Source organism: Neomonachus schauinslandi, chromosome 3 (genome assembly GCF_002201575.2).
Source record: "Neomonachus schauinslandi chromosome 3, ASM220157v2, whole genome shotgun sequence".
In the NCBI taxonomy this organism is placed as follows: domain Eukaryota; kingdom Metazoa; phylum Chordata; class Mammalia; order Carnivora; family Phocidae; genus Neomonachus; species Neomonachus schauinslandi.
This window is the reverse complement of record NC_058405.1, coordinates 159,637,824-159,662,739: the sequence shown is the minus strand read 5'-3', so window position 1 is coordinate 159,662,739 and position 24,916 is coordinate 159,637,824. Positions and strand designations below refer to the sequence as shown.

The 24,916-nt window shown below is 38.1% G+C and overlaps 1 protein-coding gene across 3 annotated transcripts; it reads left to right on the top strand.

Moving 5' to 3' along the window:
* Positions 1–910: 910 nt before the first annotated feature.
* TMEM237 (transmembrane protein 237) lies at positions 911–24,609 on the top strand. 3 transcript variants are annotated; one of them, XM_021702859.2, is made up of 13 exons: positions 911–1,083; positions 3,046–3,077; positions 3,701–3,711; positions 4,705–4,761; positions 5,914–6,054; positions 9,065–9,185; positions 16,016–16,173; positions 18,068–18,191; positions 18,482–18,673; positions 20,269–20,342; positions 21,007–21,100; positions 21,920–22,041; positions 23,986–24,609. In XM_021702859.2, exons 1-13 carry the CDS (start codon positions 1,045–1,047, stop codon positions 24,051–24,053), a joined length of 1,233 nt encoding a protein of 410 aa, XP_021558534.1. In that variant the 5' UTR covers positions 911–1,044; the 3' UTR covers positions 24,054–24,609. The 3 variants fall into 3 exon arrangements, with proteins under 3 accessions (XP_021558534.1, XP_021558536.1, XP_021558535.1); XM_021702860.1 differs by lacking the exon at positions 911–1,083 and adding an exon at positions 1,857–1,874; XM_021702861.2 differs by lacking the exons at positions 21,007–21,100; positions 23,986–24,609 and having other exon boundaries at positions 21,920–22,028.
* The last annotated feature ends 307 nt before the right edge of the window (positions 24,610–24,916 follow it).

The window sequence follows — 24,916 nt, the reverse complement described above, 5'->3', positions numbered from 1 at the left end:
AAACGTGATTTACAGAGATGGAGGATAAGCAACTGGTGAAATTTTGAGAGTTGCCTGTATCAACACACACACACACACACACAACTGGAAGAAATCTGATATTTGTATCAATACATACCCATCCTGAAACATTGGGCTTGGGGGCGGGGAGAAGGGGGCATCTCTAGCACCCTACAAAGGCGATGCACGAGTTGTGTCTTTCCACAATGTCAGCTTTATTCATTCATAAAGCAGGGTTTACACAATTTTAGCAGGTGTAGGATTCCAAACTGAATGACATCTCACTGCCTGTTCAACTTGGCTTCACATACACCACACAAGAAACGATACAAAGTCACATAATAAACGAGATACAAGGGTAAGAAGTTAAAGAACCAAACGCCAAGTCAGTGAGTGAGTGCCTAGTTGAGAGGAAAACTCAGTCTGGTAGGGGTCAGCTCTGGGTGCTTACTGCTTATTATGTTCAAGCAGTGGAGGGGTCTCTATTTTGTTGAGATCAGTCGGGAGGTTGCCTTTCAAATGCAGTCAAGCTTGGAAGACGAGTCAGCGTCTGGAGAATCTGACAGGTTGCTACAGAAATCCTCCCCTTTTATTTTTTTTTTTATTTTTTTTTCCTAAAGGAGTTTAATCGGTCTTTAGCCCTTCCAGACTTCTTCTGGTTCTAGTGATTATCAGTTCCTGGTTCTTCCAGGCAGTCTTGGCCTTGCTGATCATTCAGTTCTTGGTACCAACAGCATGTTTGGATTTGAGCAGTATCTATACTCACTCGTGGCCCTTGGCTGCCTTCCCGATTCATTACGTCACTGCTTGAAAAGCGTCATTCCATTCTGAGGTCTACAGGGCTAACCCGGCCCCTCCCTAACTCTGACGCCTCGAGGGCGGGGCATGGCCCAGCGAAGGCAGGCGGAGACCTAGCCCCCAGAGCTGCGGCCTAACCTGACAGCGGGTAGCCACCGCCTCTCGCAGGTGCCGCACGCAGAGGCGCGGGGAGCCGGGCTCGGGCCGCTGGCGGTTGCGCTGAGGGAGCGCGGTGGGGAGAGCGCCATGAGAGCGGAGTCGGGGCTTCGGCTGGAGGCCCTGCCGGTGAGCGGTGAGGGGCGCTTTCCGCCACGCGAAGTGGCGGAAGCGGAGGGTGCTGCCCTAACGCCTCAGCAGCCCCTGGGGGGGGCCGATGCCCAGGGCTGGGGGTCGCAGAGGGACAGCCCTGCTCCTGGTGTCTGCTCGTCCGCCCCTTTGATGCTCACAGGCTTGGACCGGAGCGGGCGATGGAAGTTCGTCCCGAGGCCGGGACCCGAACTCCTGGAGCCAGGCGAGGACCCGGGCGTCAAGTTTCCGGGGGCCTGAGTGTCCATGTTGCTATGACGACGCTTCTCTACGTTGCCTTCCCAGCCCCTGGGTGTTCCGGGACAGCCAGCTAGGTCTTTCCTGCGGACTCCTCCCGGAAGGCGTTTAGCCACCCAGGAAAGAGATCGGAGTTTCCGAGTGGAGACTTTTAATCATGGTCTTTTCCCACCTCCCTCGAACAAATCACTGTAACCACTTGGAAAACCATGGGTAGAACCGTGATTGCTGCCCCACGCCCGCTGGAGACTCTCTTCCCAGGCATGTCAGCCCCTACTCCGACGTCCCCTTTTCCACAAGGCTAGACCGCAAAGGCCCGACCACCTCCCTGCGCTGGCCCTCGCCCACCTCTTGCAGAGCAGTGGCTGAGCGCCACCGCGGCCAGTGCCGCGCAGTCCGATGACGCACGGCGCCTGCGCGCGGCCGGCCGGGGCAGGAGCCGAAGGCGGCGGGCTGTGAGCTCTGGGCGCCTGGCGGCCGGCGGGTGGCTGCCGGGACGCCCGGCTTAAGACGCAATGGGAAAGAAGCAGGTGGTAAGCGAGCCTTAGTTACGTTTGAGTTATTAGGTTTTTGTGTTCAGTTGAGCCGTCCGACTTTTGAGGGGCTCAGAGGTTGGCCTTGTGGATGGGTGATACGTCATTTTTGCGGGACTTTTGAAATGTGGAAGTGTCTTGTGAACTGAATCCTTGGACAGAACGCGATCCGTAGCATCTTTGCGATAGCTCTTTCTTATGACTGTTGTTCTTCTCCAGTTGTAATTTTAATGACCGGATAGTGTTAAGACAGCCTGCTTTGTCCTAATCTCGTAGCATTCGTATTAATACACCGAACGAATGGATTGCTAAATGGGACGGTAATGTAACCCTTTTGAGTCAATGTCCTCTGCAAGCCGCATGAGACACTTGGAACATTAAACAGATTTCGAGGCATTTCTGTTAGTATTTTATTTTGAAAGATTCCAGAATGCTTCCCAACTGTAATCTCTCTGAACTGCAAACACAACTTTTCTTTTCATGTAAAGTATCATTTATAAGGTGTGTGTTTCTTTTTTAATTCTCTCTACCTTAAAACGCATTCCTCATGCTGTATGCACAGGGATTTTTTTAAAAAGTATGTTACTGTGTGGTTTAAAACCTCCATTGGCTTCTCATTGAATTAAAACGAACTCTGGACATTTTCCTTTTGTCTTCAAGAGCCTAATTAATCTGGCCCCTGCCTACCCTTGGTAACTGTGCTACAGCCTTACTGGCCTTTTATCTGAAACCTTTTATCTCTCCTAAAAGGCTTTGTATTTACTCCCCTTTGTCTCCTTTCTTATTCAGGTCTCAGCTCAAATATCTCTGAGAGACTTTGCTTAACTAAAGAACACTCCACAGCCTCCGTCATTTGTGTGTGTGTGTTCATAATCTTCTAATACTTAACCAGTACAATGGAAGTACCAAAAGCGGGGATTTCTCTGTTTTGTTCATTAATGTATTTGTAGTCCTTAGAACAGAGCCTGGTCTCTGGATAGAAAGGAGTGTAGGAAGGAAGGAATTTTATATGAAATTTAGAAATGGTAGAACAAATTTAGAATTGCCCATCTGATTCTCATTAGTACTTCCTAGGTTTCATTGGATGTACAGGGTTATCAAAAGATTCGAAGTACTTGAAGTAAAGATGTTCTGAGACTTTTACTTACAAGCAATTTTCTTTTCCCCATAGCGTCCTCCACGAGCCCTTCCACCTGTGCCAAGGTAAAAATAAGTTACAGTAATTTTATCATTGAGTTTTAAAAATGCAAAATGAATCAAGTGAAAAAATTGACTAGTACCATTGCAAAATTATAATAATTCAGAGAAGACTTCTTGAAAATTTTAGGATAAGGCTTCCTAAAAGCTTAAAGGTAAAAAAAAACTTGAATCATTAGGAAAGCAGTTGTAATTAAATGTTCTGTTTCAAAGCCTGAATGTCAACATGCTTAAGATAATGGATCCATTCTGAATGTTTTAAGGTCTTGTTTATCAGACTTTTGATCCTCTTTTGTTTGCTAGAATAGTTTCCTCAGAGTTTAAGCTGATTTTAATCAGTGACAAAATAAGAATTCTTAATCTGCTTAATCCACTTTATTAATAGACAGTAGGAAATATGTATATGTAAATTCAGAAAATATTGGGGTTATTTTGTTAGCGGTTTTATTCGCTTTTTACTTACAAAGAATAAGCTAGTTTATAAACTAGCTGACTGTGTGAAAGCTTACTTTATTTTAAATTTATAATGACCTAAGTCAGTTTTCAGTCTGACAATATAATAGATTTCTAATTAATAGTTTCTTTTTTTTTGTCTTTGTCCAATTAAATTTGGTCGGTGTCATGTAAAGTGCTAATCAAGGTGAGTTAGTTCACTCTTAATGTAAAACTTTTTAAATTGGTATTTCAAAAGTTAATTTGATTCCTTAATGTTTTTCTTAAAGTTGAATCTGAATGGTATAATTTATAATATTGCAATATCCTTTTATCAAAATAATCTTATGACTCCTATTTTTTAAATGAGGTTTGATATATAACAGTAGTTGTATGATTGATATTTTATTCATTCCTGAATGGAGTCACCCAGAATATAACCATTGGCTAGTTTATAGTTCTGTGATAGGGACTACATTTTCTTTTGTCTCATTTAATTAGGATAGACTGGGTTATGCTATACTAACCTCAAGATCTCTGACTTAATATCATACAGGGTTATTTCTGGTTAATGCAGAGTGCACTGTGACAGCAATCCAGGGCAATTGTCTTTCACCATTCTTCACTAATGATGTAGTCATTCAGGCTACTTCCATTCTGTGCTTCTGCCATCTTAACATGCTTCAGCAAAGGAAGAGAAAGCTGGAGAGTTACTCACGGGCTCTTTCAGTGTTTTGGCAGATTGGTTCTGCTCACAGTGTATGGCCCAAACCAGTCACAGGCCACATCTTAGTGCAAGGGGGCTGGGAAATGTAGGGGATCAGATGAAGATTTTGTGAGCCCACTTTTCTGATATTAGAAATGTTACAGTTTCCAATATTACTGATCGACAGTGAGCTACTGGCACCACATTATAGGCTTTCTTTGACTTTGTCAATTTCTTCCTTTTTTTTTTTGAGTAGCCTCACGCCCAACATGGGGCTTGAACTCTGGATCCTGAGATCAAGAGTTGCATGCTCTACTGATTAAGCCAGCCAGGCACCCCCAAATTTGTCATTTTTCTTGTCTTCTTCCCCTAATGTGTAGAAGTTGGCTGGACCTAGGGAAGAGAGGGAAAAGTCTTCCCTACTAAAAGTTCCTTTTGACTGTTCTCTGCATTGAATTTTAGGCAGCCTTTTCTGTCGTTTTTTCTGTTTTATAGGTGATATTCCACTTAGTCGTCCTAAGAGAAAGAAGCCCAAAACAAAAAACACACCAGGTAAGAAGTTGTTCTTTTTTGTGTGGGATCACAAGTCTTTCCAGGACCTCAGGAATGACAAACATCACAGATCAGGGAGAGGCAAGGCCCCAGCAGTCCCAAGTCACTGCTGTGTTGAGGATAGAATCAAGGTCAGTTTAAAGTAATAGGATTCCTGGTGGTAGTGAAGAATAAGGCAGTGGGCAGCCTGAAGGGTGTCTAGAAGCATCCATGGAATAAAGGATTGTGTCACTTAAACTCTTACTTCCACAACATTCATGGACTCTTTGAGGTCTTTTATACCTAGAAAGCATAAATTGTCTTAAGCTATGATTGGTTCCAGACCTTTGAATGGGATACTGGACACAAGGTCCTTGGATCCCTCATTTCAGTCAGAGGATCTCTTTGTTAGAGCAAGAGTCTGAAGGCAGGGCCATAGCATCCATGTACTGGAGGTTCTGTAATGAGCAGGTTCTTTGAACTTCTTTTTGTCTTCGTTATCCACTAATAATCCTGGATGTTCTGTCAGTAACTTAAACTCAGCATGTTCAGAATTCATCATTACCTTCAACAAGAAATCAATTTTTACCTCTCACAGATTTCTGTTCATGGAATTCTCCACTCTCCTGCTCACTCAGGCTTGAAACCTCAGTCTTTTTTTTTTTTTTTCCTTGAGAATCCCTTTCTTTTAATTTTTTTTCTATTCTTTTTTTATTATTATTATGTTATATTAATCACCATACATTACATCATTAGTTTTTCATGTAGTGTTCCATGATTCATTGTTTGCTCCATGCAGAACGTGCCCTCTTTAATACCCAGTGCTCCATGCGGAACGTGCCCTCTTTAATACCCATCACCAGGCTTTCACTGGTCCTTTCACTCTATTTGCTGCCTCTTACAAGTCTTAAGATGTGAAAATATCTGGATCTGTATGTAGTGATATAGTAAAAAGAAACTTTGAGTATTGATTTGATATACCAAGTACTGAATTTATTATAATTTATAATTTGATATAAGTGTGGGTTAAGACCAATTCTTATAGGTAAAAAGGTAACAAAGGACAGTTAATCATCCTTTAGGAACCATTCTGGTTCCCTTTTTTTTCATCTTTTTAAGACTGAGTGTGATCTCTGCTCAAATTGTCCCGTTTTCCCACTCGCTTTTCTGTAGGTAGTGCTTCTTTGGAAGGCCTTGTTCAGGCTTCTGTTCGCAGGCCATCTGAGGGCAGTGAGCCACCAACTAAAGAATCCACGGAACATCCAGAAGAAGCTCCTGTTCAAAGGAGACAGAAGAAGACGAGGCTACCTCTTGGTATGTGAAGAAACCAAGGTTAGGTTGTGATAGTAGCTGTGATTTTGGGGGTATGATTACAAACTTCTCTGTTCCCATTTTTTCCCACCCACATCCCTTTGGTTCTTTTTTCTTTATTGAAATTTTTACCATTAGAGTAACTCCAATAGTTTAAGTCAAGAACACTGGAGAAGGTCTCTTCTGGTCATATGTCCGTATATTATGAGGGAAGGGATACAAATTCAGGATTAAAACAGAGAGTTCAGATCTTGGTGTGTGTAAGAATTTAATATATGATAAAATGGACATTTCAGGTCAGTGTGGTAAGGATAGATTCAGTATTAACAATAATACAATGAAAGAAGAGTCATCATTTATTGAGTCTTACATTGTCCCAGGTACTATTCACAAGGTAAACAAAATAGTAATTGGCAATCTTTTTTCAGCATATAAAATTCAAAAGTGTTAGATAAAAAAGTGTTGATGAGAAAGGAGTACATTCATATCCTGCTGATAGGAGCATAAATTGGTATAGCCTGTCTGAACTTTTAGGAATAGAAGTAACTATAGTAACCAAAATTAAAGGATGTTAATTGTGCCATTATTTATAAGAGTACAAACTGGAAATAACCAATAGCTAACAAAGTGGTACTGGCTAAATAAATCATGTTTTATCTATTTAATGTGCTTCTGTGTCCATATCTTGCTCTTTTTTTTTTTCAAAGATTTATTTATTTGAGAGAGAGAGTACATGTGCACATGCAGGGGGAGGGGCAGAGGGAGAAGGAGAGAGAGAAGCTGACTTCGTGCTGAGCGTGGAGTCTGATGTGGGACTCGATCTTGTTACTCTGAGATCATGACCTGAGCTGAAACCAAGTCAGGTGCTTAACCAACTGTGCCACCCAGGCGCCCCCATATTTTGCTCTTCTTATAAGGATACGAGTTATTGGATTTCAGGTCCATCCTAATCCAGCATGATCTCACCCTAAACTGATTAGACCTGCAAAGACCCTATTTCCAAATGAAGTCTCATTCACAGGGACTAGGGTTAGGACTTGAACATATCTTTCGGGGGGGACACAATTCTACCCAGAACACATGTATATGCATGTGTATATATAGTAAAAACAATGGAAGGATATAGCAAAGTGTTGACAATGTTAGATTTTTTGGAAGGAAGAATTAGGGATGATTTTTTTTTTTTTAAGATTTATTTATTTATTTGACAGAGAGAGAGAGCACAAGCAGGGAGAGCGGCAGAGGGAGAAGGAGAAGCAGGCTCCCCGCTGAGCAGGGATCCCAATTCGGGGCTCTATCCCAGGACCCTGGGATCATGACGTGGGCTGAAGGCAGGCATTTAACCGACTGAGCCACCCAGGCATCCTTAGGGATGATTTTTATTATCTTCCTTTCTTCATTTATATTTTATTAATTTTTCACAATAATATCGAGCATTATGACTTTTATAGTAATTAGAAGAAAGACGGTTTCATTAGAGTAAAATAAAGGGAAGGAATAAAGATTGGGAGATTAGCTCTTTCCTACTAACATCGGCCCCTGATGAATAATTTGTTACAAAATAATTTCCCTGACCAATTACTTACTCTCTTAGAAAACAGTGAGTCCTGATTGGATGAAAGAATTATAGGAGGAGAGGGCAGAAACTGGAAAGTCCATAGAATGGAGCACAATTTTTAGAGGCAAGTTGAAGTGGGATACTGTAGTGCCTGGGCAGAAGAGAGGAAAAAGAGAGAAATGATGCTCAGGTAGTTTTATGATTTATTTCTATGATTTATTTCATTACTAGCAGTAAAAATAGTTGAATTAAAGCTACCATCTTAGTTAATTCAGTTAGGGTACAAATGTGAAAATCAAGATGGATACCAGTACCTAGTTTTACAATTTATGAAAAATGTATTTACAGAAATGAGTTGACCATTTTTAGAAAACTCAGTACCCAACTAAATTGTGGGCCAAAGAGCACCTGTCACTGTCATTCCAGAATGCACCACCAGGTATAGCTTTATAGATTTCTGGGTTTATATTTTTGTTTTATTTTTGTTTTGTTCTGGATGACTGTGGTAGGCTATACTTATGTTGTATTTTCAGTTTGAGCTGTAAGTATTTTATTAAAACAGAATTCTGGGGGCTTTGAGGACCTTCCAGGAAGCCATTGCCAGTATTTTCAGATTGGAGGAAGTAGCTAGCAGATGAGAAGACTCCACTGACTTACTTAAACTTAATACCCTGTGCTCAAGAAGGAGTTAACGTAGCAGGCCTGAAACTGCTTTCATTAGAAAGGCCTGCTTGCAAGGTTGCCTCTTCACTGGCCTGTGGAACTTGGCTGGTAAATAGTTCCTACATTGATATAAAACTATCCCTAAATTATAAGGGTGGTTTACTGTGCATTTGTGTACACAATATGATTTATGCTGACCACCTGCTTTGCTTCTGGGATTCTGGAATTTTGGTATGTGCTAGGCAGGGGGTGCCTTTGTGATCAGGTGCCAATAAAAGGCTTGGGTGCCGAGTCTGTAATGAGCTTCCCTGGTAGAGAAAGTGTCACACATGTCAACTTGTTGCCGGAGGAATTAGCACATCCTGTGTGACTCCATTGATAGAGGACTCTTGGAAGCTTATACCTGGTTTCCTCTGGACTTTGCTCCATGTGCCTTTTCCTTTTGCTGATTTTGCTTTATGTCATGTCCCTCTAATAAACTAACTGAATGTGAGGACTGTGAGTGTAATGACTTCTGAGTTCCATGAGTCCTTTGGGTGAATCACTGAACTGTGGGTAATCTGGGGGCTCTCCCAACATTCTGGGTGTTGGATTAGTTAACTTTTTCCATATTTTTTGGCATTGCAATTTCAAAATTTTTGGTGTTTAGAGCTATAAAATTACAAAAATTAGTAAAATGGTGAAAAAATTTTGGCCTAATTAAAATTTTTAAAGTTATCTTTTCTTGTAAATTTTATATACTTTTCTTCTTACATGATAGTAATTTGAAAATTTAATCTACTTTATTTTCAGAATTGGAGACTTCCTTAACCCAAAAGAAGACGTCTAGTTCATCTTTATTACGAAATGAAAATGGTATTGATGTGGAACCAGCTGAGGAGGCAGTTATTCAAAAACCTCGAAGGAAGACAAAGTAAGAATTTATTTGTCCTAAGTATTCTTCAGGGATACTGTGCTACTTAATTCAGAGCTCTCAAAGGTACCTTTTGATAAATTTGAAAAGAGTAAACAACCGAAGAAGTAAAATACTTAAATTATAGATCCTAGGAGCTATCTCTAAAAAAGAGGAACATCAATAGAAAATATTATATAAGTAGCAAAAATTAAATACAAAAGATACTGAAATTTGAAGATAATATTAATAAAGTAGGCTATTGTGATATATTTTCTCATGTTAATAGAATTCAGATTATGATTATTTCAGCAATAAATAAAAATGTATATTTTAGTATAGGAAATTAAGTGTTGGATAAAACAGAATGGCATACTTTAAAGAAGTACACTGGAAGTTATATAACACTATTGTTTGTATTTAGAAATCACCCTACAAATTGTGATCAATATTTATGTAGAATCCTATCATTTTAAGTTTGGAAAGAACCTCATAAATGTAGTTCAGTCACTTCATTTTCCAGATGAGAAAACTGAGGCTCACAGAAATGTATGTGACTTGCTGCACATAACAGTTAAGAACAGATCCATTTGTGTTATACACAAACAATGAATCGTGTTACACTATGTCAAAAACTAATGATGTAGGGGTGGAGCAAGATGGCGGAGGAGTAGGAGACCTGGATTTCACTGGTCTCAGGAATCTAGCTGGATAGGGATCAAACCATTCTGAACACCTACAAACTCAACAGGAGATCGAAGAAAAGAATAGCAACAACTCTCTGAACCGAAAAGCGACCACTTTCTGGAAGAGTCATATTCTATCCCTTCATAGTAGTTACCCTTATTTTTGGCATATATATATATAAGTTGTTCTCTGTTTAAAATTTTGAGATACAGTTTCTAACAGATCAAGATATACCCTAAATCTCTAGTGTATGGCTTTGATCTAGTCTCCTGCCTGATCACATTCTCTCCCCCCCTTTTGTTCTTTTTTTTTTTAAATCCTCTTCTTTCTTTTTTCAAACAACTTCTTATCTTATCAATTCCTTTTATAAAATTTTTTATAATTTTCATCTTTACAGTCATATTCCATCCCTTCATCGTATCAACCCTTATTTTTGTACATATATAAGTTTTTCTTTCTTTAAAATTTTGGGAGGCACTTTCTTCTAACAGACCAAAATTCACCCAAAATCTAGTGTGTGGCACTGATCTATGCACCAGCCTGATCATATTTGATCATATTCTGTTTTTTTGTTTTGTTCTGTTTTTGTTTGTTTTTATCTTTTTCTTTTTCTTCTTTTCTCTTTTTTCTTTCTTTCCCTTTCTTTTTCCCCAGTTTCAGGTCTTTTCTGATTTGTTTAGAGTATATTTCCTGGGGACGTTGTTACCTTTTAGCATTTTGTTCTCTCATTCATCTATTCTCCTCTGGACAAAATGACAAGACGGAAAAAATCGCCTCAACAAAAAGAACAAGAGGTGGTACCCACTGCCAGGGACCTACTCAAAGGACATTAGTACGATGTCGGACCTAGAGTTCAGAATCATGATTTTAAAGATACTAGCTGGGCTTGAAAAAAGCATGGAAGTTATTAGAGAAACCCTTTCTGGAGAAGTAAAAGAACTAAAATCTAACCAAGTCAAAATCAAAAAGGCTATTAATGAGGTGCAATCAAAATGGAGGCTCTAACTGCTAGGATAAATGAGGCAGAAGAGAGAATCAGCGATATAGAAGACCAAATGATGGAAAATAAAGAAGCTGAGAAAAAGAGAGATACCTACTGGATCACGAGGGCAGAAATCAAGAGATAAGCGATACCATAGGATGAAACAACATTAGAATAATTGGGATCCCAGAAGAAGAAGAAAGAGAGAGGGGCAGAAGGTATATTGGAGCAAATTATAGCAGAGAACTTCCCAATTTGGGGAAGAAACAGGCATCAAAATCCAGGAGGCACAGAGAACCCCTCTCACAATCAATAAAAATAGGTCAACACTCCGACATCTAATAGTAAAACTTACGAGTCTCAGAGATAAAGAGAAAATCCTGAAAGCAGCTCGGGACAAGAGGTCTGTAACCTACAATGGTAGAAACATTAGATTGGCAACAGACCTATCCACAGAGACCTGGCAGGCCAGAAAGGACTTGGCATGATATATTCAGAGCACTAAATGAGAAAAATATGCAGCCAAGAATACTATATCCAGCTAGGCTGTCATTGAAAATAGGAGAGATAAAAAGTTTCCAGGACAAATAAAAACTAAAAGAATTTGCAAACACAAAACCAGCCCTACAAGAAATATTGAAAGGGGTCCTCTAAGCAAAGAGAGAGCCTAAAAGTAACACGGACCAGAAAGGAACAGAGACAATATACAGTAACAGTCACCTTACAGGCAATACAATGGCACTAAATTCATATCTTTCAATAGTTACCCTGAATGTAAACGGGCTAAACGCCCCAATCAAAAGACACAGGCTATCAGATTGGATTAAAAAACAAGACCCATCGATACGCTGTCTGCAACAGACTCATTTTAGACCCAAAGACACCTCCAGATTGAAAGTGAGGGGTTGGAAAACCATTTACCATGCTAATGCACATCAAAAGAAAGCTGGGGTGGCAATCCTTATATCAGACAAATTAGATTTTAAACCAAAGACTATAATAAGAGATGAGGAAGGACACTATATCCTACTTAAAGGGTCTATCCAACAAGAAGATCTAACAATTATAAATATCTATGCCCCTAACATGGGAACAGCCAATTATATAAGCCAATTAATAACAAAATCAAAGAAACACATCGACAAAAATGCAGTAATAGTAGGGGACTTTAACACCCCCCTCACCGAAATGGACAGATCATCTAAGCAAAAGATCAACAAGGAAATAAAGACTTTAAATGACACACTGGGCCAAATGGACTTCACAGATATATTCAGAACATTCCATCCCAAAGCAACAGAATACACATTCTTCTCTAGTGCCCATGGAACATTCTCCAGAATCGATCACATCCTGGGTCAGGATGTGATCAGGTCTCAACCAGTACCAAAAGATTGGGATTATTCCTTGCATATTTTCGGACCACAGTGCTTTGAAACTAGAACTCAATCACAAGAGGAAAGTTGGAAAGAACTCAAATACATGGAGGCTAAAGAGCATCCTACCAAAGAACGAATGGGTCAACCAGGAAATTAAAGAAGAATTTAAAAAATTCATGGAAACCAGTGAAAATGAAAACACAACTGTTCAAAATCTTTGGGATGCAGCAAAGGCAGTCCTAAGAGGAAAGCAATACAAGCCTTTCTCAAGAAACAAGAAAGGTCTCAAATACACAACCTAACCCTACACCTAAAGGAGCTGGAGAAAAAACAGCAAATAAAGCCTAAACCCAGCAGGAGAAGAGAAATAATAAAGATCAGAGCAGAAATCAATGATATAGAAACCAAAACAACAGTAGAACAGATCAATGAAACTAGGAGCTGGTTCTTTGAAAGAATTAACAAGATTGATAAACCCCTGGCTGGACTTATCAAAAAGAAAAGAGAAATGACCCAAATCAACAAAATCATGAATAGAAGAGGAGAGATCACAACCAACATCAAAGAAATACAAACAATTATAAGAACATATAATGAGGAATCATATGCCAGCAAATTAGATAACCTGGAAGAAATGGATGCACTCCTAGAGATGTATCAACTACCAAAACTGAACCAGGAAGAAATAGAAAACCTGAACAGACCTATAACCACTAAGGAAATTGAAGCAGTCATCAAAAATCTCCCAACAAACCAAAGCCCAGGGCCAGATGGCTTCCCAGGGGAATTCTACCAAACATTTAAAGAAGAACTAATACCTATTCTTCTGAAACTGTTCCAAAATATAGAAATGGAAGGAAAACTTCCAAACTCATTTTATGAGGCCAGCATTACCTTGATCCCAAAACCAGACAAAGACCCCATCAAAAAGGAGAATTACAGACCAATATCCTTGATGAACATGGATGCAAAAATTCTCACCAAAATACTAGCCAATAGGATCCAACAGTACATTAAAAGGATTATTCATCACGAACAAGTGGGATTTATCCCTGGGCTGCAAGGTTGGTTCAACATCCGCAAATCAATCAACGTGATACAATACATTAACAAAAGAAAGAACAAGAATCATATGATCCTCTCAATGGATGCAGAAAAAGCATTTGACAAAGTACAGCATCCTTTCTTGATCAAAACTTTTCAGAGTATAGGGATAGAGGGTACATACCTCAATATCATAAAAGCCATCTATGAAAAACCTACAGTGAATATCATTCTCAATGGGGAAAAACTGAGAGCTTTCCCCCTAAGGTCAGGAACACGGCAGGGATGTCCACTATCACCACTGCTATTCAACATAGTATTAGAAGTCCTATCACAGCAATTAGACAACAGAAAGAAATAAAAGGCATCCAAATCGGCAAAGAAGAAGTCAAACTCTCACTGTTTGCAGATGATATGATACTTTATGTGGAAAACCCAAAAGACTCCACGCCAAAACTGCTAGAACTCATATAGGAATTCAGTAAAGTGGCAGGATATAAAATCAATGCACAGAAATCAGTGGCATTCCTATACACCAACAACAAGACAGAAGAAAGAGAAATTAAGGAGTTGATCCCATTTACAATTGCACCCAAAACCATAAGATACCTAGGAATAAATCTAACCAAAGAGGCAAAGGATCTGGACTCAGAAAACTATAAAATACTCATGAAAGAAATTGAGGAGGACACAAAGAAATGGAAAAACGTTCCATGCTCATGGATTGGAAGAACAAATGTTGTGAAGATGTCAGTACTACCTAGAGCAATCTACACATTTAATGTAATCCCTATCAAAATACCATCAACTTTTTTCAAAGAAGTGGAACAAATAATCCTAAAATTTGTATGGAACCAGAAAAGGCCCCAAATAGCCAGAGGAATGTTGAAAAAGAAAAGCAAAGCTGGCGGCATCACAATTCCGGACTTCCAGCTCTATTACAAAGCTGTCATCATCAAGACAGTATGGTACTGGCACAAAAACAGACACATAGATCAATGGAACAGAATAGAGAGCCCAGAAATGGACCCTCAACTCTATGGTCAACTCATCTTTGACAAAGCAGGAAAGAATGTCCAATGGAAAAAAGACAGTCTCTTCAATAAATAGTTGGGAAAATTGGATAGCCACATGCAGAAGAATGAAACTGGACCATTTCCTTACACCACACACAAAAATAGACTCCAAATGGTTGAAAGACCTAAATGTGAGACAGGTGTCCATCAAAATCCTAAAGGAGAACACAGGCAGCAACCTCTCTGACCTCAGCCGCAGCAACTTCTTCCTAGAAACATCACCAAAGGCAAGGGAAGCAAGGGCAAAAATGAACTATTGGGTCTTCATCAAGATAAAAAGCTTTTGCACAGCAAAAGAAGCAGTCAACAAAACGAAAAGACAACCGACAGAATGGGAGAAGATATTTGCAAATGACATATCAGATAAAGGGCTAGTATCCAAAATCTATAAAGAACTTATCAAACTCAACACCCAAAGAACAACTAATCCAATCAAGAAATGGGCAGAAGACATGAACAGACATTTTTCCAAAGAAGACATCCAACTGGCCCACAGACACATGAAAAAGCACTCAACATCGCTCGGCATCAGGGAAATCCTAATCAAAACCTCAATGAGATACCACCTCACACCAGTCAGAGTGGCTAAAATGAACAAGTGAGGAAATGACAGATGTTGGCAGGGATGCGGAGAAAGGGGAACCCTCCTACACTGTTGGTGGGAATGCAAGCTGGTGCAGCCACTCTGGAAAATAGTATGGAGATTCCTCAAAAAGTTGAAAATAGAGTTACCATACCATCCAGCAATTGCACTACTGGGTATTTACCCCAAAGATACAAATGTAGTCATCCGAAGGGGTACGTGCACCCCGATGTTTATAGCAGCAATGTCCACAAAAGCCAAACTGTGGAAAGAGCCAAGATGTCCATCGACAGATGAATGGATAAAGAAGTGGTATATATATACAATGGAATATTATGCAGCCATCAAAAGGAATGAGATCTTGCCATTTGCAACGACGTGGATGGAACTGGAGGGTGTTATGCTGAGCAAAATAAGTCAATCAGAGAAAGACATGTATCATAGGACCTCACTGATATGAGGAATTCTTAATCTCAGGAAACAAACTGAAGGTTGCTAGAGTGGGGGGTGGTGGGAGGGATGGGGTGTCTGGGTGATAGACATTGGGTATGTGCTATGGTGAGCGCTGTGAATTGTGCAAGACTGTTGAATCACAGATCTGTACCTCTGAAACAAATAATGCAATATATGTTAAGAAAAAAAAGAAGATAGCAGGAGGGAAAGAATGAAGGGGGGAAATCAGAGGGGGAGACGAAGCATGAGAGACGATCGACTCTGAAAAACAAACTGAGGGTTCTAGAGGGGAGGGGGGTGGGAGGATGGGTTAGCCTGGTGATGGGTATTAAAGAGGGCACATTCTGCATGGAGCACTGGGTGTTATGCACAAACAATGAATCATGGAACACTACATCAAAAACTAATGATGTAATGTATGGTGATTAACATAACAATAAATTAAAAAAAAACCCCACTAATGATGTAATGAATGGTGACTAACATAACATAATAAAATAAAATTAAAAAAAAAAAGAACAGATCCATTTAAGTAAAAACCAAATTTCTCGACTCCCAAGTCTAAGGCTCTTTTACAGGTACCTCCTTATGTGGGTCTGTAAAAATTCAACAATAATCCATTTTTCTTACATTCTTCCTGATTATAGGAAAACCCAGCCAGCAGAATTACAGTATGCCAATGAACTGGGTGTAGAAGATGAAGACATAATTACTGATGAGCAAAGAGGCCCAGAACAACAGTCTATATTCACTGCACCCACTGGCATTAGCCAGCCTGTAGGCAAAGTGTTTGTGGAAAAAAGCCGTAAGTCGTTCTTGTTTTGGAACATGAGCTTTCTGGGATTTACACAAGGATATCCTTTGATTTAGGAACATTTCTGGAGATCTGAATTAGGGAAATAAAGATATGGACAAAAATTTAAACACAAAGCTAATCATCATATTATTCTTGAGAGTGAAAAACTGGAAACAACGTAAATATAAAATAGAAGGGGTATGATTTCAGTCAGTTATGGTATATCTATATAATAAAATCTGCACCATTAAAAATAATGTTTAGGGAGAATTTTTCATTTCATGGAAAGATTTAATGAAAAACACACACATATGTAGTTTGATCTCACCAATAGAAAAATGTGTAGGACAAAAGACTAGAAGGAGTTATGCCAAAATATTAATGCTGGTTATTTCTGGGTTATGGGATTGTGGGTAATTTAGAAAATCCCCCCCCCAACCCCCCCTTAATCCATTCCTTTATTCTTGTACTTTACCAGTTTTCCACAATTGGTGGTGGGGGGGGGGGCAGGTAATAATATAAATGTTATAATTAAAAATAAATGAGAGAAGATACATGATGGTATTACCATATTAAATAAGAAATACAACCATATAGCTCCAGATTCTTTTGGAAGGTAGTTCCGACATTGTATAGTGTGCATGGATTATGAGACTGCATTTGCAGTGTTTAAGAAAAACATACAGAAAGCACGATCATGACTATATATATCTCGTGGATATGCTATGAGTGTGCTGCCTAAAGAACTCAAATGAACCATAAACATTAGTCCTAAAACTTTATAATTTAGATTTCATGTACACCATTTTAGAATTTCTATTCTGTAAGATGTCATGTAAGGGATCTTCAAGTTCTTGGCCAGTGAGAAACTTCTGATCCCGGGAGGCTGACTTCGCCAGGGTCTCACAGTTGGTTAGTGCAGAATTGGGACTTGAGTGGAGGTTTCATGACTTCTAGTCAAGTGCTTTGACTAGTATACTATGTTGCTATTTAATTTACTTCTCTTTTTAAGCAATATCACTCAATCCTCATTTTTAAGGACTATTTTTTATAGTCTGTTTATTAAGCAGTGTCATTCAATCCTCATTTTTACTCTTGTTTTCCTTAGCACAGAAACTTCCCTACTAGAGTAACTGACCTTAAAAGACACCTGTTGTCTGCCCAGAAGTTGTCTTTTTTTAGGGAAAAGTAGGTGTTGCACCTCTGTCTTTCATCCTCCAAAATACTTGACAGCCAGATTTGGCAAAGGTAATCGAAGAACCTTTCCTGCTTCCTGTGGTCCATTTGTAGATTGGTAGATCTGCAAGAAGGAGCCTCGTGAACAGTACAAGGAGAAAGCTCTGTGCACACGGTGTTGCGGTGCTGACACTTGAACTGATGCTTGTCACAGGAATCTTCTCAAGTTTATGAGACAACCTCTTTCTTCTCTGTTGTCACAGAATGCCATGCTACACACACTGGCATCTTTTCCTAGGAAATTCAAAGTGTTTTCAAACATCGACTTAACTTTGTAGTGTTGGCATTTAATAAACTTCTAAAGTCTCAAAATTAGACTTTTGTAGATTATGTCATGTTAAAGCTTTTTAGACTTTGTTCTGAGTGGGAAGTTCCTTTTTACATTTCATTAAATATATTTGATTTCTAAAAACTGTTACTTTAACATCTGTTTTAAGATGAGAGGAGAGTATATGGACTTTGTTTATTTTCCCTAAAGATAAAAAGATAGCATATTAAAGCAACCAAAAGAAAAGAGCCTTCTCAAATAGGGACTAGATAGGGGAGAATTTTTAGATAGAAAAACAGACAAATCTCAGTCCCAGGGTTCTAATGGTGTGAAATAAGATAAAAAGATGGCCAGGGTTCTCTGTTGCTAGTTGTTAATAATTGTGTAATATGTACATAGGGCGATTCCAGGCTGCTGATCGTTCGGAGTTGATAAAGACCACAGAAAATATAGAGGTGTCGATGGACATGAAGCTTTCCTGGACAACCAGAGATGTGGCACTCTGGGTGCACCGGGCTTTCAGGTGGCTGCTTGTGTTGGACTTGTCTTAAAATAAATAGTCCATTTTTTTAAAAAAGTGTTGATAGCTCAATATTGTTAACAAAATTGACAACTTAAAACAGTCTGTAGGTATATTTTTAAAACATTTAATTGGAGTTAAATCATCTGCGTATCAGTGTAATAAAAAGAAAAGGCTTGTTTTTACTTTTTTGAAATGTTGAGTTTTATTCTTATATGTGAAGAGATTTAAAAAATATTTTAGCTTTTTACTTTAGTCATACATGTGTAATAATTAAACCCTTTTCCATTCAGGATGATTGGTCTCTTTTCTCATGGCTTCTTGGCCGGCTGTGCTGTGTGGAACATTGTTTTCATATATATTCTAGCAGGAGATCAGCTTTCTAACCTCTCAAACCTTCTGCAACAGTACAAGACCTTAGCATATCCATTCCAGAGTCTTCTCTACTTGCTTTTAGCCCTAAGTACAATTTCAACTTTTGACAGGTAAGACTGTTGTGACTGTATATCCCTCTAACTTTTCTTCAGGTGGAAATGTTGAGCAAAATATGTCCCTGACTATGACAGTTTTCAAAATAGAATTATAATATATTAATACTATTTTGACTTTTTTTAAAAGCCAGTCTGTTTCTGTTGGGGGTGGAGGGATGGGAATACTCTCAACGAAAGCATCCTCAAAATCTAAACCCATTCCAGCATCAACTCTAAGTCTAAAATTTCATCCAAATATATCAACAAAAACAGTCCCAAATATCATCTTGCAAATCACCTGAACCAGGTATAGGTGAGACTCTGGGTATTGTATGAGTTTCCTAGGGTTGCTGTAATAAAGTACAGTTGATCCTTGAACATCACAGGGGTTAGGTGTGCCGACCTCTTGCAAGTCAAAAATTCATGTATAACTTTTGACTCCCTCAGAACTTAACTAATAGCCTACTGTTGACCAGAAGCCTTACCAATAACATAAATAGTTGATTACCACATATTTAGTATATATTATATACTGTATTCTTCTAAAAAGGTAAGCTAGAGGGCACCTGGCTCTGGATTTCAGCTCAGGTCATGATCTCAGGGTCCTGGGATCCAGCTCCATGTTGGGCTCAGCGCTCAGTGGGGAGTCGGCTTGAGGATTCTCTTTTTCCCTCTGCCCCTCCCACACTGGTGCACGCATGCGCTTTCTCTCTCTTTCAAATAAATCTTAAAAAAATAAAAAATAAAGTAAGCTAGAAAAAACAAAAATTATGAAGAAAATCATAAGGAAGAGAAAATACATTTACAGTCCTGCACTATATTTATTGAAAAAAATCTGCTTATAAGTGGACCTATGCAGTTCAAACCTGTGTGGCTCAAGGGTCAACTGTACTACAAACTGGGTGACTTAAAGCAACAGGAATTTACTCTCTCTCAGTCTAGAAGCTAGAAGTCTGAAGTTAAGGTGTCGGCCAGGTTGGTTCCTTTCTGGAGGGCTGGTGGGAGAGTCTCATCCACACCTTTCCTTAGTTTCCAGTGGTTGCTGGCAGTCCTTGGAGTTCCTTGGCTTGTAGGCGCATCACTCCAACCTCTGTCTTTGTAGTCATATGGTGGTCTTCCCTGTGTGTCTCTTCTCTTCCTCTGAGAACACCAGTTGTATTGAATTAGGGCCCCTTCAAATGACCTCATCTTAACTCGATACATCTGCAGAGACCCTATTTCCAAATAAGGTCACGTTCACAGATACAAGGGGTTAGAAGTTCAACATGTCTTTGAGAACACAATTCAACCCATTAAGAAAAACAGCAACTTATAGCCTGATGATATGGGTAATAGAAAGAGGTAGAATCTAAAGAAATTTTGCAGATCAAGTTTAATTTGTTTCTTTAGAGTGTCTAACTCCAAAGGAATGTTGACTAAATATTAATCTAGTTAAATGTTTTATGTGGCTTTTGTAAATAAGATATTCTTTCATGTGTATTTAGTAGAAAGTGTAGCTACTTAAAGCTTAATAGAGCTTTAGCATTAGAATAGAGAAGGAAAAAACTGTAATCAAGAGAGTTTTGTGAGTTTACCAATGCACTGTGACGAGAGGCTTTTGTATTTTCTAGGATTGACTTTGCTAAAACATCAGTAGCAATCCGAAATTTTCTTGCCCTGGATCCAACAGCTTTAGCATCTTTCTGTGAGTAAATACTTTCATTTGATAATTGTGTAATACTTGAATTAGACTGTAATTTTGAACCAGGAAAAGTTTAATTTTACTTTTAGAAAGATTTTATATGTACTACTTATAAACATTACTTAACAGATGTTCAGTGGAATTTGCAATTAAGAAAACATGACCGGTGTAATTTTGATAGAATTATTTTTCAGTAGAGGTTGATCTAGATAACTGTTAAAAGTTGAATTTGTTCTCTGTTTCTTAATGTTTTGATTTTGTAATCTCTACTTGATAGCAAACAGATTCAACTGGCATGGCATTTCAGTAACAAATATTATTTTGTATCTTTTTGATAATTTGGGATATGTTTTGTTCTAAGTTATGACAATATTAATAAAACTAGTTTTAAGACCTTGAGTAAGTCATTTGCTTTTTTAAAAGATCTTCTGGGTTCTTGTAATTTCTAATGATGAAATAGTGAGCATCTCAGAATACCCTTCTGTACCTGTATTCTTTAAAAATAAAATAAGACTAGCTTGCCTATTGAAATTGATCAAATGGATTTCTTTTATGTCATCATCCCCCAAAGTATAGATTATTTTTGACCTTACAGTAATCTATAAATTCAAAATAAACTGGGTTGTTAAAAATACATTATTAGTAATTTCATTTGTCTTTTTCTCAGTGTACTTTACTGCTCTTATATTATCTCTGAGTCAGCAAATGACAAGTGACAGAATCCATCTTTACACACCTTCTTCTGTTAATGGTAGCCTCTGGTAAGATTCACAATAGCATTAGCAATTGTTGATGGTAATAACAGCAACAATGGGAGTAATGGTACTATTCTTATCCTTCATTCTTTTACATTTTCTCATTTATAAATAATAGTGAAGGCCCTGTTTTTGTTTCCAAAATTATGGCAAGAAAATATCCATTACATTGGTTAGTGGATAACTATTGTTATTTATCTCTGCATTTTTAATGAAATGTATTCTTTTTATAAAAATCTATTTTAGATCTATTAGGTTACGGTTATAAGATCAGTCATACACAATGAACTAGAGAAGCCCTGTACCCTCACTCCCAGTCAGGAGGTCTAATACCCCAGAGTAGTGATGGCAGTGGGTAGCTGGGATGGAGTCAGAAAACCAAGCAATGCTAGAAAGAGAGCAATCTAGGGAGAGCCAGCCTCCATAGGTCAGAGTCAGGAGGCTCACGGGCGAGTTGAGAGTCCAATTCACAAAAGTCAGAGGGGCAGTCTTTTTTTGGGAGAGTGGCTAGGGGCATGAGTAGCATCACAGTAGTTGAAAGGGAAACTTAGAAAAATTGGCAATACTAAATTTTCACTTATGTCAATGTATAAAGCATATTTGTTTAGAGTTCAGTAACCTTTGAACCTTTGTTCCCATGGTGTGTGTGTGTGTGTGTGTGTGTAGTTATTTTATAGGGAAATTATATAAGATATATTTATTTCATGCTTTACTTGTTATTTCTCTAGGCGAGGACTGCTATTTTTTTAAAGTTCATTAAATAGATATATTTGGATATATGAACCCAAATGAAGATATCTCTAATGAGTATTTCTATACCTTTAGGGCAGCAGGTGTCGAGGAACAGGTTCTCCAGCCATGGATTGTGGTGAATCTGGTGGTGGCCCTTCTGGTTGGACTGTCTTGGCTTTTTTTGTCTTATACGCCAGGCATGGATCTTAGTGAAGGTATTAAAGAAAAAATAGTGGGACACCTGGGTGGCTCTGTTGGTTGAATGTGTCTGACTCTTGATTTTAGCTTGGGTCGTGATCTTGGTGGTTGGGTCATGATCTTGGGGTTGTGGGATTGGACAGTGCTCAGTGTGGGGGAGTCTGCTTCTCTCCCTCTGCACTCCCCCCACGCTCGTGTGCACACTTGTGCTCTCTCTCTCTTGCAAATAAATCTTTAAAAAAAAATAAAGAATAAAGAAAAAGTAGCATAAGAATATCATGAAATCTGTTGATTTTATAAATGTTCTTTTAATGGATCTAGCTTATGATATTCTGATAACAAAGATGTATTTAAAATAAAATAATATAAGGAGGAGTGACAATAAAGTAGTGAAACAATGCCAAGAGAAACAGAGTATCTAGAAGAGTCGGAGCCTCAAAGTACTTACGGAAAGTCGCCTGTCACCCATGTGCATGTTTGTATTTAAGAGGTATTTCTTTTCTTGGAATCCTTCAAGTATTTTATAGAGTCTTTGCTCATTTCTCCTAGTTTCCTTCTGATCAAAGTATCTCTTAATTTGAAATAAACCATGCTTCATCTACGTAGCCATTGTCAGACACATATTCGTTCTTACCTCCTCCTCTACCTGGCCCAAGTTCTTCACCCTGCATTGTCTAATGAAGTATTTAGTAGTCCTAGCTTTAGCGTGCTCAGTGCAAAGTGAGATTTACTAATCTCTAGCCTTAGACTCCTTTTGGAACACGTGGAGAAGAGGAATCGTATTAGCAAACTGAAAGTCCTTGAGCACACTGCTTTAGAACTGCTAAGTTTATTTCCTTGGCAGATGTTCCACAGTTTCACCCTTGAATCTCTTTGATATTTTCTGGACTTTGGTTATGGTTTTATTCTTGATTGGTTTAATATCCTGAGCCTTTCACTGCAATTTGATCAACTAATTACAACCTCAGAAGTCTTAGAATTGAGAACCATCCCAGTATTTCCATTTGTAAAAACCAAGACAAAAGATGTAATCTGGTGCATTTTTATTCATGAATGTACCTTTTTGCATCATAATTCTCATGTTCCTTCACTGAATATTCTGTTGCTTTATTCCCTTTGGTATATTTAAAGTCTTTTTAAAAGTCGTCTTAGGCTTTAGTATTTTGCTGTTTTTTGTTTTCACTCAGCATAGTTTTTAGTCATTCAAAGACTTTTTCAATCTAATATTTATATCAAAGGACTTTATTTTATTAAATTCCTAAGGTCTTCTTTTTCTATATTTCTTAATATTTTGATAAATTACACATCTATGCTAAGTAATAGTTTAAATGTAGAAATGTCAACAAATAACATTCTACCTGTGGTATTGAGCCTCAGTCACAAAGTGTGTGTTACTTACTAAATATTTCCAGAATCCTGCTTTCTTTTGTGAGTCATCATATAACATTTTATTTCCATGTGGATAAAAAGAGTAAATATAAAATGAGGATGATACACTTTGCTTATTGGGTTGTTGTGGTGATTAGGTGGGATAACACATTTAAGATATCCTGGCACACGCTTCATGTTAGTTCCATGTCCTTGCTCTGCATGTGTCCCTCCATTGTAGATTACCATGGTCACTGTAGAATTAGACCTTTCAGCTGTTTAATGACCCTGGCTTAGCTAAGTGACTTAAATTTTCTGGTAAGAGTTATTATATTGTCTCCATTATATATGTTTTATTTTTCAGTGGTTTACAATACATTTAAAACTTGAACATTTTAAAATGCAAAACTTGCACATTTGTCATTCACTCACCTTTTAAATCAGATTTCATTATCAAGAATTGTTATTTGTACTTGAGGGCTTTCTATTATATATATTAAATATGTCAATATTTTGAGAGACTGTTTAAAAGTAAACTTTTTGAGGTACTGGGAAACCATTCTGAGTATGATCTGTTCCATTTTCTCTCCCAGAGTTGATGTTCTCCTCTGATGTGGAAGAATATCCTGAAAAAGATAAAGGACTCAAAGCCTCTTCATAATGCCAGCTCACCTTCAGTGTAGTAATGGCCCAGTATTTAGAATTTTTCCTATTCTTGTTTTTAAGTGTATTTTTATAAGCTATGTACAGGTATATTTGGAATTGATTTTTTGATTATATAGTACTGAAAATTTTCTCAAGATTATGGAAAATGTTAAAATTGTATCTGCAATTCATAACCAAACATTAATCTCTCTAGCATTATCATCTTAATGACAAAGGAGGTAATGAGCTCGAAACCAGCAGGTGAAAGTGTTTATTTCCTGTTTTCTCAAATTAGTTGCATTTATAATCATTATCTTAAAAAACTCTTCTACAGAAACAGCCATTACTTTAGTGTTATAAAATATATATCAGGTTTAAACATAAAATTTAGGGAATAGGAAAGAAGGGGGCAAAAGACCTTTATTTTTAATGCCTCCTTACTGAATAAATTAAAATATGAAATGTGTCTTTTTTCAAACTGGCTTGGTGGTTGTGGTTATGTATCATGTAATAAGTATAATGTAATTCAGCTTGAAAGATGCTTTACTTCATGACTAATAAAAAGAAAATATACCTTTTCTGTTTGAAAAGTTTCATATTGGGACTACACCAAAATAAAAAGCTTTTGCACAGCAAAGGAAACCATCAACAAAACGAAAGGCAACCTATTGAATGGGAAAAAATATTTGCAAATATTGATGTATTTGATAAGGGATTAATATCCAAAATATATAAAGAACTTATACAACTCAACACTAAAAAACAAATAATCCAATTTAAAAATGGGCAGAGGACCTGAATAGACATTTTGCCAAAGAAAGCATACACATGGCCAACAGACACGTGAAAAGCTGCTCAGCATCACTAATCATCAGAGAA

What these genes read in the sequence shown, in the direction of transcription:
- TMEM237 (XM_021702859.2), top strand. Translation starts at nt 1,045, where the DNA reads ATGAGAGCGGAGTCGGGGCTTCGGCTGGAGGCCCTGCCG. An exon ending in TTCGGCTGGAGGCCCTGCCG is followed by an intron (nt 1,084 to 3,045) that starts GTGAGCGGTGAG and finishes TTTTCCCCATAG; the next exon opens with CGTCCTCCACGAGCCCTTCC. An exon ending in TGGGTGCACCGGGCTTTCAG is followed by an intron (nt 18,192 to 18,481) that starts GTGGCTGCTTGT and finishes TTTTCCATTCAG; the next exon opens with GATGATTGGTCTCTTTTCTC.